Here is a 26,154-nt window from a genome sequence, read left to right as displayed (position 1 = left end):
TGAAGTGAGTTAAAGCTGCAGTAAGAATGAAATATTGCAGAGCCTGTGTGATTCATGTTGAGTACTGGGACTACAGGAGTTAAATAAAGAAGGACTCCACTTAATTAAAGACTGTCTCAACTCCCTGTCACACAACAGGAGAGCACCTGAGCTCTCAGCACTGGCCTCTCGACCTCTCCTGGAGATCTGCTGCTTCGACCTTTCACCCTTCGCTCTGGGATAACCTCTGGGCCTCGATGGTTGTTTTTAAAGCATTTTTAGGCACTCCTTCTGAAGCCTGCCCTGTTCGATTCCCAGAGACTAAGTGTGGGTGTGAGCCAAGTGTTTGACAAAGTCATGTTGCATGTCTTGTTACTCTTTCTGAAAGACAAATGGTGTGCCTCCCATTTTCGGCAACACCCAGGCTGCAGTGAATCCTCTGTCAGTCCCTGGTAAATCAAAAACACGACACTAATCCAACACACAGGCCCAGGGGTTGGCCATTCAGTGGAGAGAAGGTTAGGAGGCACTGATGGGCTGAGTGGGCTTGTTCTGTCCCTGAATATGTACGTTCCTATACACCCAAGGTCAGACAGCATGGAAACAGACCCTTCGGCCCAACCAGTCCATGCTGACCACAATCTCAAACTCCACTAGTCCCACCTGCCTGCTCCTGGCCAAAGTCCCTCTGAACCTTTCCCATCCATGTCCTTATCCAAATATCTTTTACACATTGTAACTGTTCCCATATCCACCACTTCCTCAGCAAGTTCATTCCACACACAAACCACCCTCTGGCTACAACATTTGCATCTCATGTCCTTTTCAAATCTCTCTCCTGTCTCCTTAAATATACACCCAGAAGTCTTGAAATCCTCTCTGATGGAACAAACACCCACCATTAACTCTCTCTATATACCCCTTCATGATTTTATAAACCTCTACCAGGTTGCGTCTCGACCTCCTGCGCTCGAGTGAGAATGGTCGTGGTCTGATCTCTGCTCACCGGCCTTCTCCAGGACAGAGTGGAAGCTGGAGTGTTGCTGGAGAACAGACAGTTTCAGCCATCGCTTACTACCCTACGCTCGTCAGGGTGCTGTGCGGGAAGGGTGGGAAGGGGGACCACTGCAGATGCTGGACAGTCAGAGTCCAAACAGATGGTGCTGGAAAAGCACAGCAGGTCAGGCAGCGTCTGAGGAGCAGGACATTCGATGTTTCAAACAAAAGCCCATCATCAGGAATTGTGTTGCAAGACCATGGAGGGAAAATAATAGCAGGAGGAAGCCATTCAGGGCTTCACGCCCACCCTGCCTTTCAATATCACCATAGTTGATTATCCAACAACACTCGAGAATCCAGGGACAAAGCAGCCCCCTCTTGATTGGCACCACATCCCCAAACATCCCCTCCCTCCACCCCCCGATGATCAGTAACAGCAGTGTGTACCATCTACAAGATACCCTGCAGAAACTCCACAAACATCCCCTCCCTCCACCCCCCGACCCTCAGTAACAGCAGTATGTACCATCTACAAGGTACCCTGCAGAAACTCCCCAAACATCCCCTCCCTCCACCCGCCGACGCTCAGTAACAGCAGTGTGTACCATCTACAAGGTACCCTGCAGAAACTCCCCAAACATCCCCTCCCTCCACCCCCCGACACTCAGTAACAGCAGTGTGTACCAGCTACAAGATACCCTGCAGAAACTCCCCAAACATCCCCTCCCTCCACCCCCCGACACTCAGTAACAGCAGTGTGTACCATCTACAAGATACCCTGCAGAAATTCATCAAACATCCCCTCCCTCCACCCCCCGACACTCAGTAACAGCAGTGTGTACCTTCTACAAGATACCCTGCAGAAATTCATCAAACATCCCCTCCCTCCACCCCCCGACACTCAGTAACAGCAGTGTGTACCAGCTACAAGATACCCTGCAGAAACTCCCCAAACATCCCCTCCCTCCACCCCCCGACACTCAGTAACAGCAGTGTGTACCAGCTACAAGATACCCTGCAGAAACTCCCCAAACATCCCCTCCCTCCACCCCCCGACACTCAGTAACAGCAGTGTGTACCATCTACAAGATACCCTGCAGAAACTCCCCAAACATCCCCTCCCTCCACCCCCCGACACTCAGTAACAGCAGCGTGTACCATCTACAAGATACCCTGCAGAAACTCCCCAAACATCCCCTCCCTCCACCCCCCGACACTCAGTAACAGCAGCGTGTACCATCTACAAGATACCCTGCAGAAACTCCCCAAACATCCCCTCCCTCCACCCCCCGACACTCAGTAACAGCAGCGTGTACCATCTACAAGATACCCTGCAGAAACTCCCCAAACATCCCCTCCCTCCACCCCCCGACACTCAGTAACAGCAGTGTGTACCATCTACAAGATACCCTGCAGAAACTCCCCAAACATCCCCTCCCTCCACCCCCCGACACTCAGTAACAGCAGTGTGTACCATCTACAAGATACCCTGCAGAAACTCCCCAAACATCCCCTCCCTCCACCCCCCGACACTCAGTAACAGCAGCGTGTACCATCTACAAGATACCCTGCAGAAACTCCCCAAACATCCCCTCCCTCCACCCCCCGACACTCAGTAACAGCAGCGTGTACCATCTACAAGATACCCTGCAGAAACTCCCCAAACATCCCCTCCCTCCACCCCCCGACACTCAGTAACAGCAGCGTGTACCATCTACAAGATACCCTGCAGAAACTCCCCAAACATCCCCTCCCTCCACCCCCCGACACTCAGTAACAGCAGCGTGTACCAGCTACAAGATACCCTGCAGAAACTCCCCAAACATCCCCTCCCTCTACCCCCCGACACTCAGTAACAGCAGTGTGTACCATCTACAAGATACCCTGCAGAAACTCCCCAAACATCCCCTCCCTCCACCCCCCGACACTCAGTAACAGCAGTGTGTACCAGCTACAAGATACCCTGCAGAAACTCCCCAAACATCCCCTCCCTCCACCCCCCGACACTCAGTAACAGCAGTGTGTACCATCTACAAGATACCCTGCAGAAACTCCCCAAACAGCCCCTCCCTCCACCCCCCGACACTCAGTAACAGCAGTGTGTACCATCTACAAGATACCCTGCAGAAACTCCCCAAACAGCCCCTCCCTCCACCCCCCGACACTCAGTAACAGCAGTGTGTACCATCTACAAGATACCCTGCAGAAACTCCCCAAACATCCCCTCCCTCCACCCCCCGACACTCAGTAACAGCAGTGTGTACCAGCTACAAGATACCCTGCAGAAACTCCCCAAACATCCCCTCCCTCCACCCCCCGACACTCAGTAACAGCAGTGTGTACCATCTACAAGATACCCTGCAGAAACTCCCCAAACATCCCCTCCCTCCACCCCCCGACACTCAGTAACAGCAATGTGTACCATCTACAAGATACCCTGCAGAAACTCACCAAACATCCCCTCCCTCCACCCCCCGATGATCAGTAACAGCAGTGTGTACCATCTACAAGATACCCTGCAGAAACTCCCCAAACATCCCCTCCCTCCACCCCCTGACACTCAGTAACAGCAGTGTGTACCAGCTACAAGATACCCTGCAGAAACTCCCCAAACATCCCCTCCCTCCACCCCCCGACACTCAGTAACAGCAGCGTGTACCATCTACAAGATACCCTGCAGAAACTCCCCAAACATCCCCTCCTTCCACCCCCCCCCCGACACTCAGTAACAGCAGTGTGTACCATCTACAAGATACCCTGCAGAAACCTTCCAAAGATTCTCCGACAGCACTTTCCAACCCACGGCCACTTCCGACTAGAAGGACAAGGGGCAGCGGGCACGTTGGAATAGCAGCCACTTCAAGTTCCCCTCTGAGCCCGTCACCAGGGAGTTGAGATACAGGGGGAGGGGAATGTGGTCAACCTGAAACAGGTGTAGTGTTCAGTGTTCAGACCACAGTTAGTTACAACAATGTATTTATGACTTGGATTATCACCCAGTTTGTGAGTGCCACAAGGATGCTGGGAAGGGATGTCTCAGGGTCTGCAATGGTGGCCTGGACCCGACTGGAGTGGAGAAGATTGAGAGGTGACCTTATCAGTACTGAGAACATTCACAGGGGGAGCTGACAGGGGGAGAGATGGGGAGAGGGTACTCCCCCCTTGGGTGGGAGACTCTCGGACCCACAGGGTCCCCATCTCAGAGTGAGGGCTAACCCATTGAAGACGGAGATGGGGAGGAATTTCTTCACTCTCCGAGGGGAGTGAATCTGTGGGATTCCCTACAGCAGAGGGCTGTCGTGGCTGAGGCATTCAATATATTCAAAGCTGAGAGGGAGGGAGAGAGAGGTTTAATCAGGAAGGGAAGCGAGGGTGAGAGGGAAAAGGCAGGGATGTGGAATTGAGGATGGTCTGGATCAACCAGGATCTCACTGAATGGTGGAGGAGACTCGATGGGCGAAATGGCCTCCTCCTTATGGTATCTCGTATGTGATAGACCCAGGGCAGAGTGCAGGGTCACGGGGAGTGGGACGGGGCAGGGTCACGGGGAGTGGGACGGGGCAGGGTCACGGGGAGAGGGACAGGGACAGGGTCATGGGGAGAGGGACAGGGGCAGGATCATGGGGAGAGGGACAGGGGCAGGGTCACCGGGAGAGGGACAGGGGCAGGGTCACTGGGAGTGGGATTGGGGCAAGGTCACTGGGAGTGGGGCAGGGGCAGGGTCATGGGGAGTGGGGCAGGGTCACAGGGAGTGATACAGGGGCAGGGTCACGGGGACTGGGGCAGGGTCACGGGGAGTGGGACAGGGACAGGGTCATGGGGGGGTGTTACTGGGGCAGTGTCACGGGGAGTGGGACTGGGACAGGGTCAAGGGGAGAGGGACCGGGGCAGGGTCACGGGGAGAGGGACCGCAGCAGGGTCACGGGGAGAGGGACCGGGGCAGGGTCACGGGAAGAGGGGCAGGGTCACGGGGAGAGGGACCGGGGCAGGGTCACGGGGAGAGGGACCGCAGCAGGGTCACAGGGAGAGGGACAGGGGCAGGGTCACGGGAAGAGGGGCAGGGTCACGGGGAGAGGGACCGTAGCAGGGTCACAGGGAGAGGGACCAGTTTCATCTCTCTCAGAGAGAGCTAACCCGGGCGTGTGTAGTGAGCTTCCTCTCCCACTGTTCCCATCCTGTGATCTCTATGTTTTGTTGTTGCCCACCGTGGGGCAAAGACCTTTGTTATTCTCCTTATCTGAGCCCCTGATCGTTTTATAACCCCTCAATCAGGGCATCCCTTAGCATTCCAGTGAAAAACGTCCTAGCCTATCCGGCCTCTCCCAATAACCCAAACCCTCCAGACCGGCAACACTCTGGGGAGATGGCTACTTCATTAGAAAACACAATATCCCCCCAAGCCATGCTGACTATCCCTAATCATTCCTTGCCTTTCTCATTGCCTTTATCCCTCTAAACCCTTCCTATTCATATTCCCAAATAGATACCTTTCAAATGCTCTAACTGTACCAGCCTCCACCACTTCCTCTGGCAGCTCATTCCATACACGTACCACCCTCTGTGTGGAAAGGTTGCCCCTTAGGTCTCTTTTATATCTTTCCCCTCTCACCCTAAACCTACACCCTCTAGTTCTGGACTCCCCCACCCCAGGGAAAAGACTTTGCCTATTTACCCTATCCATGCCCCTCATAATTTTATAAATCTCTATAAGGTCACCCCTCAGCCTCCGACGCTCCAGGCAAAACAGCCCCACCCTGTTCAGCCTCTCCCTGTAGCTCAGATCCTCCAACCCTGGCAGCATCCTTGTAAATCTTTTCTGAACCCTTTCAAGTTTCACAACATCTTTCCAGAATCACCTCCAATAACATTCCCACCACCAAGTCAGACCAACAGGGCTAGAGTTCCCAGGTCTCTCCTTCCAGGCTTTTCTTGACAAAGATACAACCTTAGCCCACCTGCAGTCCTCCGGCACCTCACCCTTCTCTCTCAATGAGGCAAATATTTCTGCGAGGGCCACCTCCTCACCCCTGCAATTCCCTCCCGAACTCTCCCCAACTCTCCCTCCACTTTGCTGCATTAAGGAAACAGAAGAGCCCTGAATTTATACAGAGGACAGGAACAGGGCATCAGGCCCGAAACAGTCAGTGACACCGTGGCTGGTCTGGTTTTAACTTTAACTCCGCATTCCTCCTGTCCCCGATAACCTTTCAGCCTCCCCACCTTGGGAATCAGAAATCTGTCTCCCAGACCTTCAAATTATTTCCAACTCCTGCATCCACTCTCTGCCTTTTCAAGACCAGATTTTCAAAGAGTCTCAACCCTCCTCACCTGTGCCCAAACTGGACAACCCCACCCCGCACCCCTTAAGTTTTTAAACTATCTGGCAGTTCCTGATCTCACAGGGGGTGGAGTCCAGATCAGGTAAATTCTCGGCTGCTTCTCACACACTATAAAACTGCTGAGCCTCTTGCTCCGAGCTCAAAGCCAGCTAGGACTTCCCAAGGACTGGTCTCACATTGTTTCGAGATACTCGCGCAGCCGAACTGTCAGAGAGTCAACTCCCAAGATGAAATACCTCCTGCTACTCGGATTTGCCCTGGCTGCCTGTTTCATGTTGGGTAAGAGAGGGAGGAACCGTTCAGAAATATTTAAATGCAAAAGGTACTGCTGAGGCTGGGAATCGGAAATTGCTGGAGAAATTCAGTGCAGAGGGAAATGTTTCGGGTCCAACACTGAAGAATAAGCCACTTCTGGAGTATTGCGTGCAATTCTGGTGTCCTTCCTCTCGGAAGGATGTTGTGAAACTTGAAAGGGTTCAGAAAAGATTGACAAGGATGTTGCCAGGGTTGGAGGATCTGAGCTACAGGGAGAGGCTGAACAGGCTGGGGCTGTTTTCCCTGGAGCGTCGGAGGCTGAGGGGTGACCTTATAGAGGTTTACAAAATTATGAGGGACATGGATAGGATAAATAGACAAAGTGCCTTCGCTGGGGTCAGGGAGTCCGGAACTAGAGGGCATAGATATAGGGTGAAAGGGGAAAGATAGCATGAGGCAACTTTTTCACACAGAGGGTGGTACGTGTATGGAATGAGCTGTCAGTGGAAGTGGTAGAGGCTGGTACAATTACAACATTTAAGAGACATTTGGATGGGTATCTGAATAGGAAGGGTTTGGAGGGATATGGGCCGGGTGCTGGCAGGTGGGACTAGATTGGGTTGGGATATCTGGGTCAGCATGGACGGGTTGGGCCGAAAGGTCTGTTTCTGTTCTGTACAGCTCTGTGACTATGACTCAATGTTGGGGAATGGAGTCACTTTGGTCACGAGAAGCTAATTCCATCTCTCTCCCTCTCTGTTGGGAGACATTGCCAGAGCTGCTGAGTCCCTTCAGTCTGTTCTAACCGTGCTAGTTTAAATCATTGTGCCTTGGGTGGTCACACTGGGTCAGCCTGTGCGACTGGCTTTCGAAACAAGTTCTCGATGAATGTTCAAGCCGAACCCTCCATTGTAAGGGTGTTGGCAGGGTACTCCCAGGGAGAGCTGGAGACTGAGACAACACTCTCAAAAACAGCAGGGGACACTCCCATCAGAAAATCACCCAACTATGATGAAGGGGTGGGGTGGGGTGGAGGGGACGGGGGACTGAGAGGGAGGGAGGGAGGAGGTTAAAAGGCTGCCCCACCCAGACTGGAAGGACACTGAAGATTCCACTCCTTGACATATCTCAGCTGAAGTGCTGGTCTCACGGGAGTGTCTGAGGATTCTTCACTGACATTCTGTTCTGGGAGGGGGTGAGGGCCCTCACTGTTAGAGGGGTGACGATGGGAGCAACAGACACATTCCTTTTTACTCAAAGGCAGGGCTAGAACTCGGTGCGGAGATGGCTTTTTTCTGCCGTGTTTAGTTTTTGTTGTGAAACTGACATCGGAAGCTGCAAAGCTGGTGTCAGTGTGTCAGTGAAACTGGGACAGAGCACCTGTCACCACCACGCAGGTGAGGGTGTGTTCCACCTGACACACACTCACTCACACACACACACACACACACACTCACTCACACACACACAGCAAAGCCAGGGAAGCCGCAGGGCATGTCCAATACACAACAGGAAAGACGGGATCGAGCTAAACACTGACAGAAAAGGGGAGGCAGGCAATGTGCAGAGGTCGTTTCATAAACACGCTGTCTCCGGTTTTCCAGAGAGCAGGCTGGGAGGAGAAAATCCTGCAGAATGCTGCTTTGTACAGGGAGCTGATAAATCAAAGGGAACCTTGAGGATCATGAATATCCTGTGCTCAGTTACCAAGCCCAATGTTGATTATTCCTCTTTGAGAAGGTGGGGGTGAGCTGCATTTACTGCCCCTGTCCCTAGTTGCCCCCCTTGAGAAGGTGGGGTTGAGCTGCATTTACTGCCCTGTCCCTAGTTGCCCCCTTGTGGTGAGCTGCATTTACTGCCCCTGTCCCTAGTTGCCCCCCTTGAGAAGGTGGGGATGAGCTGCACTTCCTGCCCCTGTCCCTAGTTGCCCCCCTTGGGAATGTGAGGGTGAGCTGCATTTCCTGCCCCTGTCCCTAGTTGCCTCCCTTGAGAAGGTGGGGTGTGAGCTGCATTTCCTGCCCCTGTCCCTAGTTGCCTCCCTTGAGAAGGTGGGGGTGAGCTGCATTTCCTGCCCCTGTCCCAAGTTGCCCCCCCTTAAGAAGGTGGGGGTGAGCTGCCTTCTTGAACCGCTGCAGTCCATGTGCTGTGGGTAGACCCACAATGTCCCTTAGGGAGGAAATTCCAGGATTGGGACCCAGCCACACTGAAGGAACGGCCGATATATTTCCAAGTCGGGATACTGAGTGATTAGGAGGTTAGAGTTACAGTTAGAGTTAGACTTAAGGTCACGGTTAGGGGTTAGAGTTAGGGTTAGAGTTAGAGCAAGGGTTAGGATTAAAGTTAGGGTTAAGAGTTAGGAGCTAGTTAGGTTAGGGTTAGGGTTGAGAGTTAGATCTAGGGTTAAAGATAGAGTTGGGGTGAGGGTTAGGGGTTAGGATTAGGGCTTAGAGTTAGTGATAGGAGGGGAACTTGTAGGGGGTAGTGTTCCCATGTATCTACTGTCCCTTGTCCAGATGGAAGTGGCCATGGGTTTGGAAGGTGCTGTCTGAGGATCTGCAGGGCATCTCATAGATAGTGCGCACTGCTGCTACTGAGCATCGGGGTGTGGAGGGAGGGGATGTTTGGGGAGTTTCTGCAGGGTATCTTGTAGATGGTACACACTGCTGTTACTGAGCGTCGGGGGGTGGAGGGAGGGGATGTTTGGTGAGTTTCTGCAGGGTATCTTGTAGATGGTACACACTGCTGTTACTGAGTGTCGGGGGGTGGAGGGAGGGGATGTTTGGTGAGTTTCTGCAGGGTATCTTGTAGATGGTACACACTGCTGTTACTGAGTGTCGGGGGGTGGAGGGAGGGGATGTTTGGGGAGTTTCTGCAGGGTATCTTGTAGATGGTACACACTGCTGTTACTGAGTGTCGGGGGGTGGAGGGAGGGGATGTTAGGGGAGTTTCTGCAGGGTATCTTGTAGCTGGTACACACTGCTGTTACTGAGTGTCGGGGGATGGAGGGAGGGGATGTTTGGGGAGTTTCTGCAGGGTATCTTGTAGCTGGTACACACTGCTGTTACTGAGTGTCGGGGGGTGGAGGGAGGGGATGTTTGGTGAGTTCCTGCAGGGTATCTTGTAGCTGGTACACACTGCTGTTACTGAGTGTCGGGGGGTGGAGGGAGGGGATGTTTGGGGAGTTTCTGCAGGGTATCTTGTAGATGGTACACACTGCTGTTACTGAGTGTCGGGGGGTGGAGGGAGGGGATGTTTGGTGAGTTTCTGCAGGGTATCTTGTAGATGGTACACACTGTTGTTACTGAGTGTCGGGGGGTGGAGGGAGGGGATGTTTGGGGAGTTTCTGCAGGGTATCTTGTAGCTGGTACACGCTGCTGTTACTGAGCATCGGGGAATGGAGGGAGGGGATGTTTTGGGATTAATCAAGCGGGGGCTGCTTTGTCCCTGGATGGTGTTGAGCTTGTTGAGTGTTGTTGGGGCTGCCCCCATCCAGGGCAAGTGGGGAGTATTCTCGCTGACTGCTGAGTTACGGATGATGGACAGCTGGTGGGAAGCGAGGAGGTGAACTATGCCACACAGAATTCCCAATCTCAGATCCCCGGGAACTGCTGTCTATACATGGCTGATCCCGAGCACAACATGGACATGATTGTAGGAAGTGGCAAAAACACTCCTTAACAGTTGAAGGTACAGGGAAAGTTCCTTTGGGGCTTATGTCCTCCAACCCAGTAACATGCGACAAGATGGCTCAGTGGTTAGCACTGCTGCCTCACAGCACCAGGGACCCAGCTTCAATACCACCCTCGGATGACTATCTGTGTGCAGTTTGCACATTCTCCCCGTGTCAGCCTGGGTTTCCTCTGGGTGTTCCGGTTCCTCCCACAGTCCAAAGATGTGCAGGTTAGGGTGGATTGGCCATGCTAAATTGTCCCATAGTGTCTAGGGATGTGTAGGTTAGGGTGGATTGGCCATGGGAAATTGTCCCGTAGTGCCCAGGGATGTGCAGGTTAGGGTGGATTGGCCATGGGAAATTGTCCCGTAGTGCCCAGGGATGTGTAGGTTAGGGTGGATTGGCCATGGGAAATTGTCCCATAGTGCCCAGGGAGGTGTAGGTTAGGGTGGATTGGCCTTGGGAAATTGTCCCATAGTGCCCAGGGATGTGCAGGTTAGGGTGGATTGGCCATGGGAAATTGTCCCACAGTGCCCAGGGGATGTGTAGGTTAGGGTGGATTGGCCATGGGAAATTGTCCCATAGTGCCCAGGGACGTGCAAGTTAGGGTGGATTGGCCATGGGAAATTGTCCCATAGTGCCCAGGGATGTGTAGTTATGAATTGGAGGAACTGGTGTTGGACTTGGGTATATAAGGTTAAAAATCACACAACACCAGGTTATCGTCCAACAGGTTTAATTGGAAGCACACTTGCTTTCGGAGCGATGATCCTTCATCAGGTGATTGTGGAGGGCTCGATCGTAACAGAATTTATAGCAAAAATTTGCAATGTGATGTAACTGAAAGTATACATTGAAAAATTGATTGTCTGTTAAGCCTTTCATCTGTCAGAATATAGTGATAGTCTCACTTCTTTCATGTGTAAATCACAAAACCCTTCTTTTTAAAGTTGCATTCTCGGGTTAGCTGTTAACAATGGTGATAGCTAGACAATATGTTGAAGGTGCTAGCCCCCTGTGTTCTCTGTCTATGACCTGATGTTTAGATTGATTCTAATCTAATAAGTGAGATAGCGGAGTTTTACATAAATTCCTGCAGTGTTTGAGCTCAGAGTTCTACATGAATGCATGCAGTTTTTGAGCAAAGTGCAATGTAACTCTGCAAGTACAAATTCACCCCACAAAATATATGTGTGCATGTGGGTCTTTGTCTGTGTGTGTGTGTGTGTGTCTGTCTGTCTGTCTGTCTGTCTGTCTCAAAGTTTGTGAGAAGATCTGTAGCTCGGGTGCTCGTTGTTGTGGTTCTGTTCGCTGAGCTGGGAGTTTTTGTTGCAAACGTTTCGTCCCCTGTCTAGGTGACATCTTCAGTGCTTGGGAGCCTCCTGTGAAGCGCTTCCGTGCTGATTCCTCCGGCATTTATACTGGTTTGAATCTGCCGCTTCCGGTTGTCAGTTGCTGTCCGCTGCAGTGGCCGGTATATAGGGTCTAGGTCGATGTGTCTGTTGATAGAATTTGTGGATGAGTGCCATGCCTCTAGGAATTCCCTGGCTGTTCTCTGTTTGGCCTGCCCTATAATAGTGGTGTTTTCCCAATCGAATTCGTGTTGTTTGTCATCTGTGTGTGTGGCTACTAGGGATAGCTGGTCGTGTCGTTTCGTGGCTAGTTGGTGTTCATGGATGCGGGTTGTTAGCTGTCTTCCTGTTTGTCCTATACCGGCCACTGCAGCGGACAGCAACTGACAAGCGGAAGCGGCAGATTCAAACCACTACAAATGCCAGAGGAATCAGCACAGAAGCGCTTCCCAAGCACTGAAGATGTCACCTAGAAAGGGGAGGAAACGTTTGCAACAAAAACTCTGTCTGTCTGGGGTGGGGGTTGTGAGTGTGAGAAAGTGTGAGTGTGCGTGTGTGTGAGGCTACGAAAACGGATGAATGGGCACCGCACAACAATCAACAGACAGGAGGGTTCCCTCCCAGTTGGGGAACACTTCAGTGGTCCAGGACATTCAGCCTCGGACCTTCGGGTGACCATCCTCCAAGGTGGACTTCAGGACAGGTAGCAGAGGAAAGTGGCCAAGCAGAGGCTGATAGCTAAGTTCGGTACCCATAGGGAGGGCCTCAACCAGGACCTTGGGTTCATGTCACATTACAGGTGACCACCATTGCACTACACACACACACAGATACTCCTACACACACACACTCTCACATAAACACGGACACTGGTACACACAGACACCCACACACACCCTTATAGACACACACACTCCCACATTCACACATGCACCTCCTTGCACTCACTACACACACACACACACACACACACACATACTTTCTCACACTCACAACCCCCACCCCAGACAGACACACACAGACAAAGACCCACATGCACACATATATTTTGTGGGGTGAATTTGTACTTGCAGAGTTACATTGTACTTTGCTCAAAAACTGCATGCATTCATGTAGAACTCTGAGCTCAAAAACTGCAGGAATTTATGTAAAACTCTGTTATCTCACTTATTAGATTAGAATCAATCTAAACATCAGGTCATAGACAGAGAACACAGGGGGCTAACACCTTCAACATATTGTCTAGCTATCACCATTGTTAGCAGCTAACCCGAAAATGCAACTTTAAAAAGAAGGGTTTTGTGATTTACACATGAAAGAAGTGAAACTATCACTGTATTCTGACAGATGAAAGGCTTAACAGACAATCAATTTTTCAATGTATAATTTCAGTTACATCACACTGCAAATTTTTGCTATAAATTCTGTGTTACGATCGAGCCCTCCACTACCACCTGATGAAGGAGCGTCGCTCCGAAAGCAAGTGCTCCCCCTAGTCCCTCCTCCCTACCTTTTATCTTAGCCGGCTTGGCTCTCTCTCTCTTATTCCTGATGAAGGGCTTATGCTCGAAACGTCGAATTCTCTATTCCTGAGATGCTGCCTAACCTGCTGTGCTTTGACCAGCAACACATTTGCAGCTGTGATCTCCAGCATCTGCAGACCTCATTTTTTACTCGAAGATTTTAACCTACTGCGAATCCTCTTACAAGGATGCCTTCCTTGAAGAAGCTCTCTTCCTCCCTCTACAAGGATTTCAGTGAGTCCCTCTCTCACTGCACCCCCCAGGTCATCTCCGCCCCCACCCCACTCCGGCCTATCACCCTCACCTTGACCTCCTTCCACCTATCCCACCTCCATCGCCCCTCCCCCTAGTCCCTCCTCCCTACCTTTTATCTTAGCCTGCTTGGCTCTCTCTCTCTTATTCCTGATGAAGGGCTTATGCTCAAAACGTCAAATTCTCTATTCCTGAGATGCTGCCTGGCCTGCTGTGCTTTGACCAGCAACACATTTGCAGCTGTGATCTCCAGCATCTGCAGACCTCATTTTTTACTCTTCCAATTAAACCTGTTGGACTATATCCTGGTGTTGTGTGATTATTAACTTTGTACACCCCAGTCCAACACCGGCATCTCCAAATCATGAATTTACAGCTCAGATAATACATTTTAAGTGTGAAAATAAAGTTTATCTGTATCCCAATGTGAGGTCAGACTGATTCCATTCTTAAAGTGGGAGTGGGTTTGCCATGCAGGTTTACAGGGACTCCCTTCGGAGGGTCAGTGTGGACCTGATGGGCTGATATTCCCACCCACCCCCTGCGAATGTCCCAAACAATGGGAGCCCCACCCTGTCACTGCCCTGCTGCGATGATTGTATTTGAAGTGAATTTGCAGCAGTTTCCATGTCGATGCCGTGTACAGAGTGGGACAAGTCAGTATACTACACCTGGAGCCCAGCCACCAGCGCAGCCTGGGGCCTGTCCCAGCCAGCAGGGATTGGAGGCCAGGGATCTGGAGAGATTCCAACCCAGACTGACAAACCCAGCCAGAGCTCGGGAAAGTGGGGCAGGGCACGGACTATGTCTAAGGAAGGGGTCCTGAGGAGGAAGGTGATTAAGGACTACAGCATGTCCACGCCAAAGTCAGATCGAGTGATCTGATTGGACAGCAGTGCATGGTCAAGCGCTGTGCGCTCCTTAACTCAGTGTGTTACACCTCAGGCAGGAGTCACCTATCCTGAGAGGGAGGGACTCCGCCAAGAGACATTAGCAACCACAGGTCCCGGAGCTGGGAAAACAGACAGGGTCTCTCACCTCCACCCCCCACTCTCATTCACCACCCCTCAACCCTAACGGACTGGCACAACAGGGGGTGCCAACTGAGATGGAATTGGGGCAAGGAGAGGGGTATCTAGAGTCAGAATCTCAGTGCAGGGGGCAGGGCAAGGAGTCTACGTGGGACTCTCAGGATGGGGGGGCAGCGAGAAGGGGAAACTCTCAGGATGGGGGGGCACGGGGAGGGGGGGATTGGGAACAGACTCTCAGGATGGGGGGGCATGGGGAGGGGGGGGATTGGGAACAGGCTCTCAGGATGGGGGGGACAGGGGGAGAGGGGGGATTGGGAACAGGCTCTCAGGATGGGGGGGACAGGGGGAGAGGGGGGATTGGGAACAGGCTCTCAGGATGGGGGGGACAGGGGGAGAGGGGGGATTGGGAACAGGCTCTCAGGATGGGGGGGCATGGGGAGGGGGGTTTGGGAACAGACTCTCAGGATGGGGGGGACAGGGGGAGGGGGGGGATTGGGAACAGACTCTCAGGATGGGGGGGCATGGGGAGGGGGGGGATTGGGAACAGGCTCTCAGGATGGGGGGGCATGGGGAGAGGGGGGATTGGGAACAGACTCTCAGGATGGGGGGACAGGGGGAGAGGGGGGATTGGGAACAGACTCTCAGGATGGGGGGGACAGGGGGAGAGGGGATTGGGAACAGGCTCTCAGGATGGGGGGGCATGGGGAGAGGGGGGATTGGGAACAGACTCTCAGGATGGGGGGACAGGGGGAGAGGGGGGATTGGGAACAGACTCTCAGGATGGGGGGGACAGGGGGAGAGGGGGGATTGGGAACAGGCTCTCAGGATGGGGGGGACAGGGGGAGGGGGGGATTGGGAACAGGCTCTCAGGATGGGGGGGCATGGGGAGGGGGGATTGGGAACAGGCTCTCAGGATGGGGGGGACAGGGGGAGGGGGGGATTGGGAACAGGCTCTCAGGATGGGGGGGCATGGGGAGGGGGGATTGGGAACAGACTCTCAGGATGGGGGGGACAGGGGGAGAGGGGGGATTGGGAACAGGCTCTCAGGATGGGGGGACAGGGGGAGAGGGGATTGGGAACAGACTCTCAGGATGGGGGGGCATGGGGAGGGGGGATTGGGAACAGGCTCTCAGGATGGGGGGACAGGGGGAGAGGGGGGATTGGGAACAGACTCTCAGGATGGGGGGACAGGGGGAGAGGGGGGATTGGGAACAGGCTCTCAGGATGGGGGGACAGGGGGAGAGGGGATTGGGAACAGACTCTCAGGATGGGGGGGCATGGGGAGGGGGGATTGGGAACAGACTCTCAGGATGGGGGGGCATGGGGAGGGGGGATTGGGAACAGGCTCTCAGGATGGGGGGACAGGGGGAGAGGGGGGATTGGGAACAGACTCTCAGGATGGGGGGGCATGGGGAGGGGGGGGATTGGGAACAGACTCTCAGGATGGGGGGGACAGGGGGAGAGGGGGGATTGGGAACAGACTCTCAGGATGGGGGGGACGGGGGAGAGGGGGTTTGGGAACAGGCTCTCAGGATGGGGGGGACAGGGGGAGAGGGGGGATTGGGAACAGGCTCTCAGGATGGGGGGGCATGGGGAGGGGGGATTGGGAACAGACTCTCAGGATGGGGGGGCATGGGGAGGGGGGTTTGGGAACAGACTCTCAGGATGGGGGGGCATGGGGAGGGGGGTTTGGGAACAGACTCTCAGGATGGGGGGGCATGGGGAGGGGGGATTGGGAACAGACTCTCAGGATGGGGGGGCATGGGGAGGGGGGGGATTGGGAACAGACTCTCAGGATGGGGGGGCATGGGGAGGGGGGGGATTGGGAACAGAATCTCAGGATGGGGGGGACAGGGGGAGAGGGGGGATTGGGAACAGACTCTCAGGATGGGGGGGCATGGGGAGAGGGGGGATTGGGAACAGACTCTCAGGATGGGGGGACAGGGGGAGAGGGGGGATTGGGAACAGACTCTCAGGATGGGGGGGCATGGGGAGGGGGGGATTGGGAACAGACTCTCAGGATGGGGGGGACTGGGGGGGATTGGGAACAGACTCAGGATGAGGGGGACAGGGAGAGGGGTGTATTGGGAGTGGACTCTCAGGATGGGGGGGAGAGGGGGCGATTGGGAACAGACTCAGGATGAGGGGGACAGGGAGAGGGGTGTATTGGGAGTGGACTCTCAGGATGGGGGGGAAGGGGGGGATTGGGAACAGACTCAGGGTGTGAGGGACAGGGGGAGAGGGGTTTATTGGGAGTGGACTCTCAGGATGGGGGGGAGAGGGGGCGATTGGGAACAGACTCAGGATGAGGGGGACAGGGAGAGGGGTGTATTGGGAGTGGACTCTCAGGATGGGGGGGAGAGGGGGCGATTGGGAACAGACTCAGGATGAGGGGGACAGGGAGAGGGGTGTATTGGGAGTGGACTCTCAGGATGGGGGGGAAGGGGGGGATTGGGAACAGACTCAGGGTGTGAGGGACAGGGGGAGAGGGGTTTATTGGGAGTGGACTCTCAGGATGGGGGGGAGAGGGGGCGATTGGGAACAGACTCAGGATGAGGGGGACAGGGAGAGGGGTGTATTGGGAGTGGACTCTCAGGATGGGGGGGAGAGGGGGCGATTGGGAACAGACTCTCAGGATATTGAGCTGGGAGGAGGACAAAGTTTGGGGAAAGGGGAAGTAGTTCCCTGAAGCTGCCGTGACTTCTGTGAAGGGGCAGGGCAGTCTCGATGGGCCGAACAGCCTCTTTGCAGTGGTTGGTGTCTCCTTCGGGTCTCTCCACACACCCGTCACTCCCCTCTTCCCCCCATCCCCATTCCAGTCTGGATCATGCCCCTAGTTTCGTGAATTCCCTCCCTAAGGGAGGTTGTGGATCTACCCACAGGACAGGGACTGCAGCGTTCAAGAAGGCAGCTCACCCCCACCTTGTCAAGGCGGGGGGCAGCTGTGGACAGAGGGGGTGCGTACATGCTGGGCCCAGCCAGTGGTGCCCATGGAATGCTGCGGAGAGATGCCCTCTTCTCCAAACCATAACTGACTGACTAACCTTTTCTCATTTCTGTGCCAATGTTGCCGACACACAGGTGGTGGTTTGCGGTGCTACCATTGTTTGATCTCAACGAATCGCTGCAATTCTGGTGCCAGAAACTGTTCTAGTTCGGATGAGCTTTGCTTTGAACGAGTTGGTAAAGCTGGTGAGTATGAGTTATCAACACTACCCACACCATATCCCCTCAGACTGGGGCAAGGACACCCGCTCTCTCGGAATCAGAGATTATATAAACACGGAAACACAAATAACATTCATGCCACAGAAATAATAGGCTGTGACCATCCGCAACAAGAGACAATCTCACCATCGCCCCTTCACATTCAATGGTGTTACCATCACTGAGTCCCTGCCTCCACTATCAACATCCTGGGGGTGACCATTGACCACAAACTCAACTGGACTCACCACATAACCACAGCGACTACAGGAACAGGTCAGAGGCTGGGAATCCTGCAGCGAGGAACTCCGCTCCTGACTCCCCCCAAACGCCTGTCCCACCATATACAAGGCACACGTCAGGAGGGTAAGGGAATACTCCCCACTAGCCCCTGGATGGCGGAAGCTCCAATTACACTCAAGAAGCTCAACACCATCCAGGGACAAAGCAGCCCCCTCCTGATTGGCACCACATCCACAAACATCCCCTCCTTCCACCCCCCGACGCTCAGTAACAGCAGTGTGTACCATCTACAAGATACCCTGCAGAAACTCCCCAAACATCCCCTCCCTCCACCCCCCGACACTCAGTAACAGCAGTGTGTACCAGCTACAAGATACCCTGCAGAAACTCCCCAAACATCCCCTCCCTCCACCCCCCGACACTCAGTAACAGCAGTGTGTACCATCTACAAGATACCCTGCAGAAACTCCCCAAACATCCCCTCCCTCCACCCCCCGACACTCAGTAACAGCAGTGTGTACCAGCTACAAGATACCCTGCAGAAACTCCCCAAACATCCCCTCCCTCCACCCCCCGACCCTCAGTAACAGCAGTGTGTACCAGCTATAAGATTCCCTGCAGAAACTCACCAAAGACCCTCAGGCAGCACCTTCCAAACCCATGGCCACTTCCATCCAGAAGGACAAGGGGCAGCAGATCCATGGGAACCCCACCCCTGCAAGTTCCCCTCCGAGCCCCTCCCCATCCCGACTTGGAAATATATCAGCCGTTCCTTCAGTGTGGCTGGCTCCCAATCCTGGAATTCCCTCCCTAAGGGACATTGTGGGTCTACCCACAGCACATGGACTGCAGCGGTTCAAGAAGGCAGCTCACCCCCACCTTCTCAAGGGGGGGATAACGAGGGTTAGGGGCAGGAAATGCAGCTCCCCCCACCTTTTCAAGGGGGGCAACTAGGGACAGGGGCAGGAAATGCCAGGCCCAGTCAGAGACACCCACATCCCACAAATGTATTTTAAACAGTTGGTGGGTGTGTCTGTGTACTGAGATGACTGACAGCAACTATGCATTCCTTACACATTCAGAAACTCAACCGAGGTCACAATGACTAAATAAATTAAAAGATGGTTGATGGTTTAAAGGAAAGTTTTTTATAAAGTCTATTCCAGGAATTGTAACAGGGAAGTTTTCAGAATACCGCAGAACAGATCGAGAAACTGATCAGGAAATGGAGGATCAAATACAGATGCAAAAATAGACTGTACAAGCTTCCAAAGGTGTGTTAAATGGAAACTTTTAGCTCAGGGAATGTAGCTCCATTAAAAGCAGAGCCTCGGGAATTTATAACTGGGTTGGGGAGACAGAAATGGCAGAAGAGCTGGTTAGACAGGGGTAGTGTACTGATAAAAGCATTAATGACTGTCTCACAAGCAGAAACCTGAGAGGGAAATGAATGGCGTATTCCCTCTTTAACAGACTCTGGGTCAGGGCGTACCCCAAGGATCCATGCCTGGATATCCCAGCTGATCACAATCTCTATCGATGATTCGGAAATGTGATCTTTCTGCATTGTGCAGTGGATACAAAGCTAAGTGTGTGTGTCTTGAGGAACTAGGCCTTCAGGAAGATTTGGATAGGCTGAAGTAGTTGGGGAAGAACATGCCAGATGGAATATAATGTGGGAAAAAATGAGGTTATCCACTTTGGTAGGAGACACAGAGATGTGCTTAAATGGGGAAAGGTTGGAAGTGTTGATTCACAAAGAGACTTGTGGCAGCCCTGTTGGCTGACTGACTGATTTACCGTCACATGTACCGGGGTACCGGGAAAAGCTTTGTTTCTGAGCGGTACAGGCAGATCATGGTCAGCAAGGATGAACAGATCAAATGACTTCGACAGAGGCAGACAGGTTACATCGCACAGGGTATGCACTAGGTGAGAGCAGTGTTATCTGAGGCTAGAGAGTCCATCCATCAGTCTAATTATGGCAGGGAAGGAGCTGTTCCTGAACCTGCTGGCACGTGTGTTCGAGGTTCTGTACCTTCTGCCTGATGGAACAGGTTCTGGACGATGGGTCTTTGATGATGTCCGCAGGAGCATCCCTAATGAAGTGTCAGCCAAGAGGGTTGGTGTACAAGAGCAGTAATGTCTTGCTTGAGTTGTCTCTGACCTTGGTGAGAATTCACCTGAAGTGTTGTTGTGATATCACACCTTGTGGATGGGGCCATTTAACCAACTTGTGCTTTTGCATGTTTCAGGGTCAGTGTCTGTTTACACCTCAGGCTGCATAGCGCGTTCTGGATGTAATCAAACTTTTCAACAAAGCTTTGGGGCTTTAACAGTGTCCCTGAAAACTCGCTGCTGTGACCGTGACCTCTGCAACAGCGGCAGCCACATCAAGTCATCTCTGCTTCTGAGCTCCATCTTGGCTTGGCTTTGGATGATTCGGTTCCTCTGAAGATGTGTGAGGGTGTGTGTGTGTGTGTGTGTGTGTTTATTTGTTAATGTGCATGTATGAGTGTGTGAATGTGTGAGTGTGTATGTGTGTGTTTATTTGTTAATGTGCATGTATTTTTGAGTGTATGTGTGTATGAATGTGTTTGTGTGTGAGAGTTTTTGTGTATGAATGTGTGTTTGTGTGCGTGTGAATCTGTGTGAGTGTGTGTGCGGATGAATGTGTGTTTATGTGTGTGTGAATCTGTGTGTTTGCGTATGAATGTGTGTGTGTGTGAGAGACAGAGTGTGTGTGTGAATCTGAGTGTGTGTTTGTGTGTGCATGTGTTTGTGTTTGTGCGTGTGTGTGTGTGAGTCTGAGTGTGTGTGTGTCTGCATGTGTGAATCTGAGTATGTGGGTGAGTGTGCGCATGTGTTTGTGTTTGTGCGTGTGTGTGTGTGTGAATCTGAGTATGTGGGTGAGTGTGTGCATGTGTTTGTGTTTGTGCGTGTGTGTGTGTGTGAATCTGAGTATGTGGGTGAGTGTGTGCATGTGTTTGTGTTTGTGTGTGTGTGTCTGCATGTGTGAATTTGAGTATGTGGGTGAGTGTGTGCATGTGCACATGTATGCATGTCAGGGGCAGGGGAGGTAGGTGTTGGTGTGGGTGTGGGTGGGGGGAGACTGCAAGTGACTCTGTCTGGCTGGATTAGTGGGAGGAGGGGGAGGAAAGGGAGGGTTACATAACCCTTCTGTCAGTTCACAATGATTTCTCGATTGATGATAACTTGATTTAAGAATTAAATTCCTTTTTCTCTTGGCTCTATAGTTCTATTTCTGACTGGGAAAGGGTCCCAGGCAAATGCTCAACCCACTTTCCAGCCAGTCATTTCTGTTTTTACGAATGATTGTGTACTTGGTAATGGTGAGCTGGTGGTTTTTCTGTTTCCCCCTGAGCAGGGCTAGGATTGTGGAACAACTCTGAGAGATGACAGGGGAGCTAACAAACACACCTCAGGTACAAAACATGGGCTTGCCCACTCCCCGCTCCGTGCCATCTTGTGCGACGGGGTTTTGGAGAGGGGAAGCAGCAGAGGGTGTGTGTGGGGGAGGCTGGGCTGTTATTTGTTGGCGGGGGTGGGGGGTGGGGTGTGAGGTGGGGGTGTTGATGGTGGGACCCATGCAGAAACCAGCTCACAGCTCGCATCAGATGCCAACCCTACACCAGGCACAGATCTCTTCCTCAGGGTCCACCGTGAAGGGGTAACTGCCAATGAGCAACATCGCTAGTGTTCCCTGCTAACATCTCCCCATCTACCCCCTCCATGGGGTAACTCACAACAATGGTGGCGTGCTTGCCTCCTTAAGGGTCTACCCACAGCACATGGACTGCAGCGGTTCAAGGAAGCAGCTCACCCCCACCTTCTCAAGGGGGGGCAACTAGGGACAGGGGCAGGAAATGCAGCCCATCCCCACCTTCTCAAGGGGGCAACTAGGGACAGGGGCAGGAAATGCAGCCCATCCCCACCTTCTCAAGGGGGCAACTAGGGACAGGGGCAGGAAATGCAGCTCACCCCCACCTTCTCAAGGGGGCAACTAGGGACAGGGGCAGTAAATGCAGCTCACCCCCACCTTCTCAAGGGATGAAAGCTGGGGAAGGCGTGTGCTGGTGGAGCAGACTGGAAGTGGAGGGGTTGACAGGAGATATCGATGGCAGAGCCAACACTGGCACCTGGTGCCCAGGAGCTGGCTAGGATGTGAAAGCGTCCAACCCACCCCCACGGTTGAGTCTGGAGGAGGCCATGAAAGTGCCGAGTTGGTCGAGAATGTTAATGTCACGGGAGACTCCTCACCCTGTACTTTCCATTGTATCTACATGAGGCCTGTTTGGGAAGTTTGTACCAAATTGTAACCTGTTACCATTCAATAAACTACCAGTGTGTTGACAAACTGATGGTATTTTTCTCTCTGTCTCTCTCTCTCTCTCTTCCCCCCAGTGTCCACCTCCCCATTTCTTCCTTCAGCGTCTTGCTGCTGTGGTGTAGCAAGGAGTTTCCAGCTCACATGACAATGATGAAAACTGGCCACAACGTTAACATTTCACTCGCTAACAACTGAGTTAATTCTCCATTTTGTTTTACATTAGAACAGAGAATCCCGACAGTGTGGGAACAGGCCATAAGGCCCAACAAGTCCATACCGACCCACCAAAGAGTATCCCACTTCAGACCCATTCCCTTACCCTATTACTGTACATTTACCCCTGACTAATGCACCTAACCTGCTCACCCCTGGACAGAATGGGACAATTTCCATCTCCTCCCGAGACCCGTCTCCCATAACTCCACAACCATCATGGCTAATACACTAACCTACACATTAAATCAGATTAGAATCCCTACAGTGTGGAGACAGGTCCACATCAACCCTCTGTAGAGTAACCCACCCAGACCCATTTCCCGCTGACTAATGCACCTAACACCAGGGGCAATTTCTCATGGCCCATTCCCCTCACCTGCACATCTTTGGACTGTGGGAGGAAACCGGAGCACCCGGAGGAAACCCACGCAGACACAGGGAGAATGTGCAAACTCCACACAGAGAGTCACCTGAGGGTGGAATCGTACCCAGGTCTCACCAGAGAGAGAGAGAGAGACACACACAGAGTTAGACAGACAAAACACCGACATCTCTGAACAAGTTCCCATGGCCAATCCACCCTAAACCTGCATATCTTTAGACTATGGGAGGAAACTGGAGCACCCGGAGGAAACCCACGCAGACACAAGGAGAATGTGCAAACTGCACACAGACAGTCACTCGAGGGTGGGATCGAACCCGGCTCCCTGGTGCTGGGAGGCAACAGTGCTAACCCCTGAACCAGCTTGTTTAACTTCCTCCATTGTCACTTGTGAACACTCGCTGGCTAAACTCCATCTTGAGCTGCCCTCCCTCCAGCTGTGTGCCCTGCTCGGTGATTTCACAGGGCATTGTAGAGATGACTCCATCGCTGTTGCCCGAGAGTCAGGTGTAGGCCAGACCCGGACAAGGATGGCTGAGGCCCTTCCCTGGAGGACATCAGTGACCCAGGGGCTGGGATTTTACAACAACTGAACTGTCTCCAGGGCAACTGCATCCCTCCTCGAATGAGGAAGGGTAGCCCCTAAAGAAGCTGCATTTGTATAGCACCCTGCCCAGCTGCCGGGATGGTGCAAAGTCCTTTACAGCCACGGTTCCGAAGCGTATAGGTAAAATTGCTGCGGTTTTACCAGATCAAGGGGTTAATCTCTCCTTGGAGAGAGACAGAGACAGAGAGAGAGATAGGACTGGTGCTGAGTTTAAACTGAGAGTCAGTGAGTAGATCAGGACTGACAGAGGGAACCTCAATTCCACGCGGACTGTCAGAGGGGTCTGGTTACTTCCAACGTCTTTGTCGGTTCCTGAGAGACTGTTTGGACACGGCTGTTTGTCATGTACTTGGAGGGTTTCCAGGGCTTTCTGAGCAACACATCTTCCTATTTTTTACCCAACCCATTCCCCGAATGACTTCATTTGCAGGACGTGTTCGAACAGGTGACAGTCTTGACAAAATGCCCACTTGCGTGTCACCCAGCCGAACAGCAGGCCAACAAACTTCTGACAAATAACGCACAAAACCTTGGGCACTGGGCCCGGGGGGAGGTTGTTCCAGAGACTGGCGTTGAGACGGGGGCAGCACTGGGTTACCTGCACTACGCCCGGTGCAGGTAACTCGGTTGAGGGGCCTGGATTAGGCCAAGCATGATGTGAGAGAAATGGTTTCAGCATGTACCAGCCCGACAGCTCAGCAAGCAGCCATGGCTAGGAACAGCACATCTCCAGCACAGAAATGACCAGGCACTCATCCAAGCAGGCACGGGCTGAGGGTAAAGCTGAGCCAGAATACAGATGGTCACTCGAGGGGTTAGGGTCTGGGGTGTACTGTCTGAGAGTGTGGGGGGAGGGGGAGGGTCACTCGAGGGGTTAGGGTCTGGGGTGTACTGTCTGAGAGTGTGGGGGGAGGGGGAGGGTCACTCCAGGGGTTAGGGTCTGGGGTGTACTGTCTGAGAGTGTGGGGGGAGGGGGAGGGTCACCCAAGGGGTTAGGGTCTGGGGTGTACTGTCTGAGAGTGTGGGAGGAGGGGGAGGGTCACCCGAGGGGTTAGGGTCTGGGGTGTACTGTCTGAGAGTGTGGGGGGAGGGGGAGGGTCACCCAAGGGGTTAGGGTCTGGGGTGTACTGTCTGAGAGTGTGGGGGGAGGGGGAGGGTCACTCGGGGGGTTAGGGTCTGGGGTGTACTGTCTGAGAGTGTGGGGGGAGGGGGAGGGTCACCCAAGGGGTTAGGGTCTGGGGTGTACTGTCTGAGAGTGTGGGGAGAGGGGGAGGCTCACCCAAGGGGTTAGGGTCTGGGGTGTACTGTCTGTGAGTGTGGGGGGAGGAGGGTCACCCGAGGGGTTAGGGCCTGGGGTGTACTGTCTGAGAGTGTGGGGGGAGGGGGAGGGTCACTCCAGGGGTTAGGGTCTGGGGTGTACTGTCTGAGAGTGTGGGGGGAGAGGGGGAGGGTCACTCGAGGGGTTAGGGTCTGGGGTGTACTGTCTGAGAGTGTGGGAGGAGGGGGAGGGTCACCCGAGGGGTTAGGGTCTGGGGTGTACTGTCTGAGAGTGTGGGGGGAGGGGGAGGGTCACCCAAGGGGTTAGGGTCTGGGGTGTACTGTCTGAGAGTGTGGGGGGAGGGGGAGGGTCACTCGGGGGGTTAGGGTCTGGGGTGTACTGTCTGAGAGTGTGGGGGGAGGGGGAGGGTCACCCAAGGGGTTAGGGTCTGGGGTGTACTGTCTGAGAGTGTGGGGAGAGGGGGAGGCTCACCCAAGGGGTTAGGGTCTGGGGTGTAGTGTCTGAGAGTGTGGGGGGAGGGGGAGGGTCACCCAAGGGGTTAGGGTCTGGGGTGTACTGTCTGAGAGTGTGGGGGGAGGGGGAGGGTCACTCGGGGGGTTAGGGTCTGGGGTGTACTGTCTGAGAGTGTGGAGGGAGGGGGAGGGTCACTCGAGGGGTTAGGGTCTGGAATGTACTGTCTGAGAGTGTGGGGGAGGGAGGGTCACCCGAGGGGTTAGGGTCTGGGGTGTACTGTCTGAGAGTGTGGGAGGAGGGGGAGGGTCACTCGAGTTAGGGTCTGGGGTGTACTGTCTGAGAGTGTGGGGGAGGGAGGGTCACCCGAGGGATTAGGGTCTGGGGTGTACTGTCTGAGAGTGTGGGGGAGGGGGAGGGTCACTCGAGGGGTTAGGGTCTGGAGTGTACTGTCTGAGAGTGTGGGGGGAGGTCGGTTCACTCACAAGTGTTTCTGAAGAGGATGAATGTGCAAGTTGTAAGTTGAGGGGCGATGGCTCTCATTAAGACGATCATACAGACTGCTAGCACAGACACAACGGGCCTAATGGCCTGTTTCTGAGTGCTCAGAATTGTCTGTTTCTGAGATTGATTGAGAATTGCTGTTGTTGTATGTGTTTTCTGAACCATCGACAATGCCTCTGCAGGCTTTCTGTGACATGCAGGTGAGGACAAGTCTTGATTTAGGGTTAGTAATGAAAGCAGTGCTTTTTAATTTGACACCTGCAGGATTCAAGCACCTTGCCCCTTCGTGGTCACCTGAAAGACAACTTTCAAGGTGAGGCTGCTGTCTTCCTGTACCCCACCCAGGGCTCACATCTTTTTTTTGTTTTAATTCACTGACGGAATGCATTTCGTGCCCACCCCCAATTACCCTTCCATCTCACAGGGGACACTCAGAGGGCAGTCATATGCCTGGAGTCCCGCACAGACCAACACATTTCCTTCACGAAAGGACATTAACGGAGCAAACTGTTTTT

At 53.4% G+C, this 26,154-nt stretch overlaps 1 protein-coding gene across 1 annotated transcript; it reads left to right on the top strand.

The window, feature by feature from the left end:
- Positions 1-6,437: 6,437 nt before the first annotated feature.
- On the top strand, positions 6,438-22,228 carry LOC132832732 (sperm acrosome membrane-associated protein 4-like). The gene is made up of 3 exons (XM_060850852.1): positions 6,438-6,596; positions 17,482-17,592; positions 20,106-22,228. The coding sequence occupies exons 1-3, from the start codon at positions 6,545-6,547 to the stop codon at positions 20,303-20,305; spliced, it is 363 nt and encodes a 120-aa protein (XP_060706835.1). The 5' UTR covers positions 6,438-6,544; the 3' UTR covers positions 20,306-22,228.
- The last annotated feature ends 3,926 nt before the right edge of the window (positions 22,229-26,154 follow it).

Source organism: Hemiscyllium ocellatum, chromosome 35 (genome assembly GCF_020745735.1).
Source record: "Hemiscyllium ocellatum isolate sHemOce1 chromosome 35, sHemOce1.pat.X.cur, whole genome shotgun sequence".
NCBI lineage: Eukaryota > Metazoa > Chordata > Chondrichthyes > Orectolobiformes > Hemiscylliidae > Hemiscyllium > Hemiscyllium ocellatum.
Note: the sequence above shows the minus strand (reverse complement) of the source record. Positions and strands in the feature narration are given on the sequence as shown.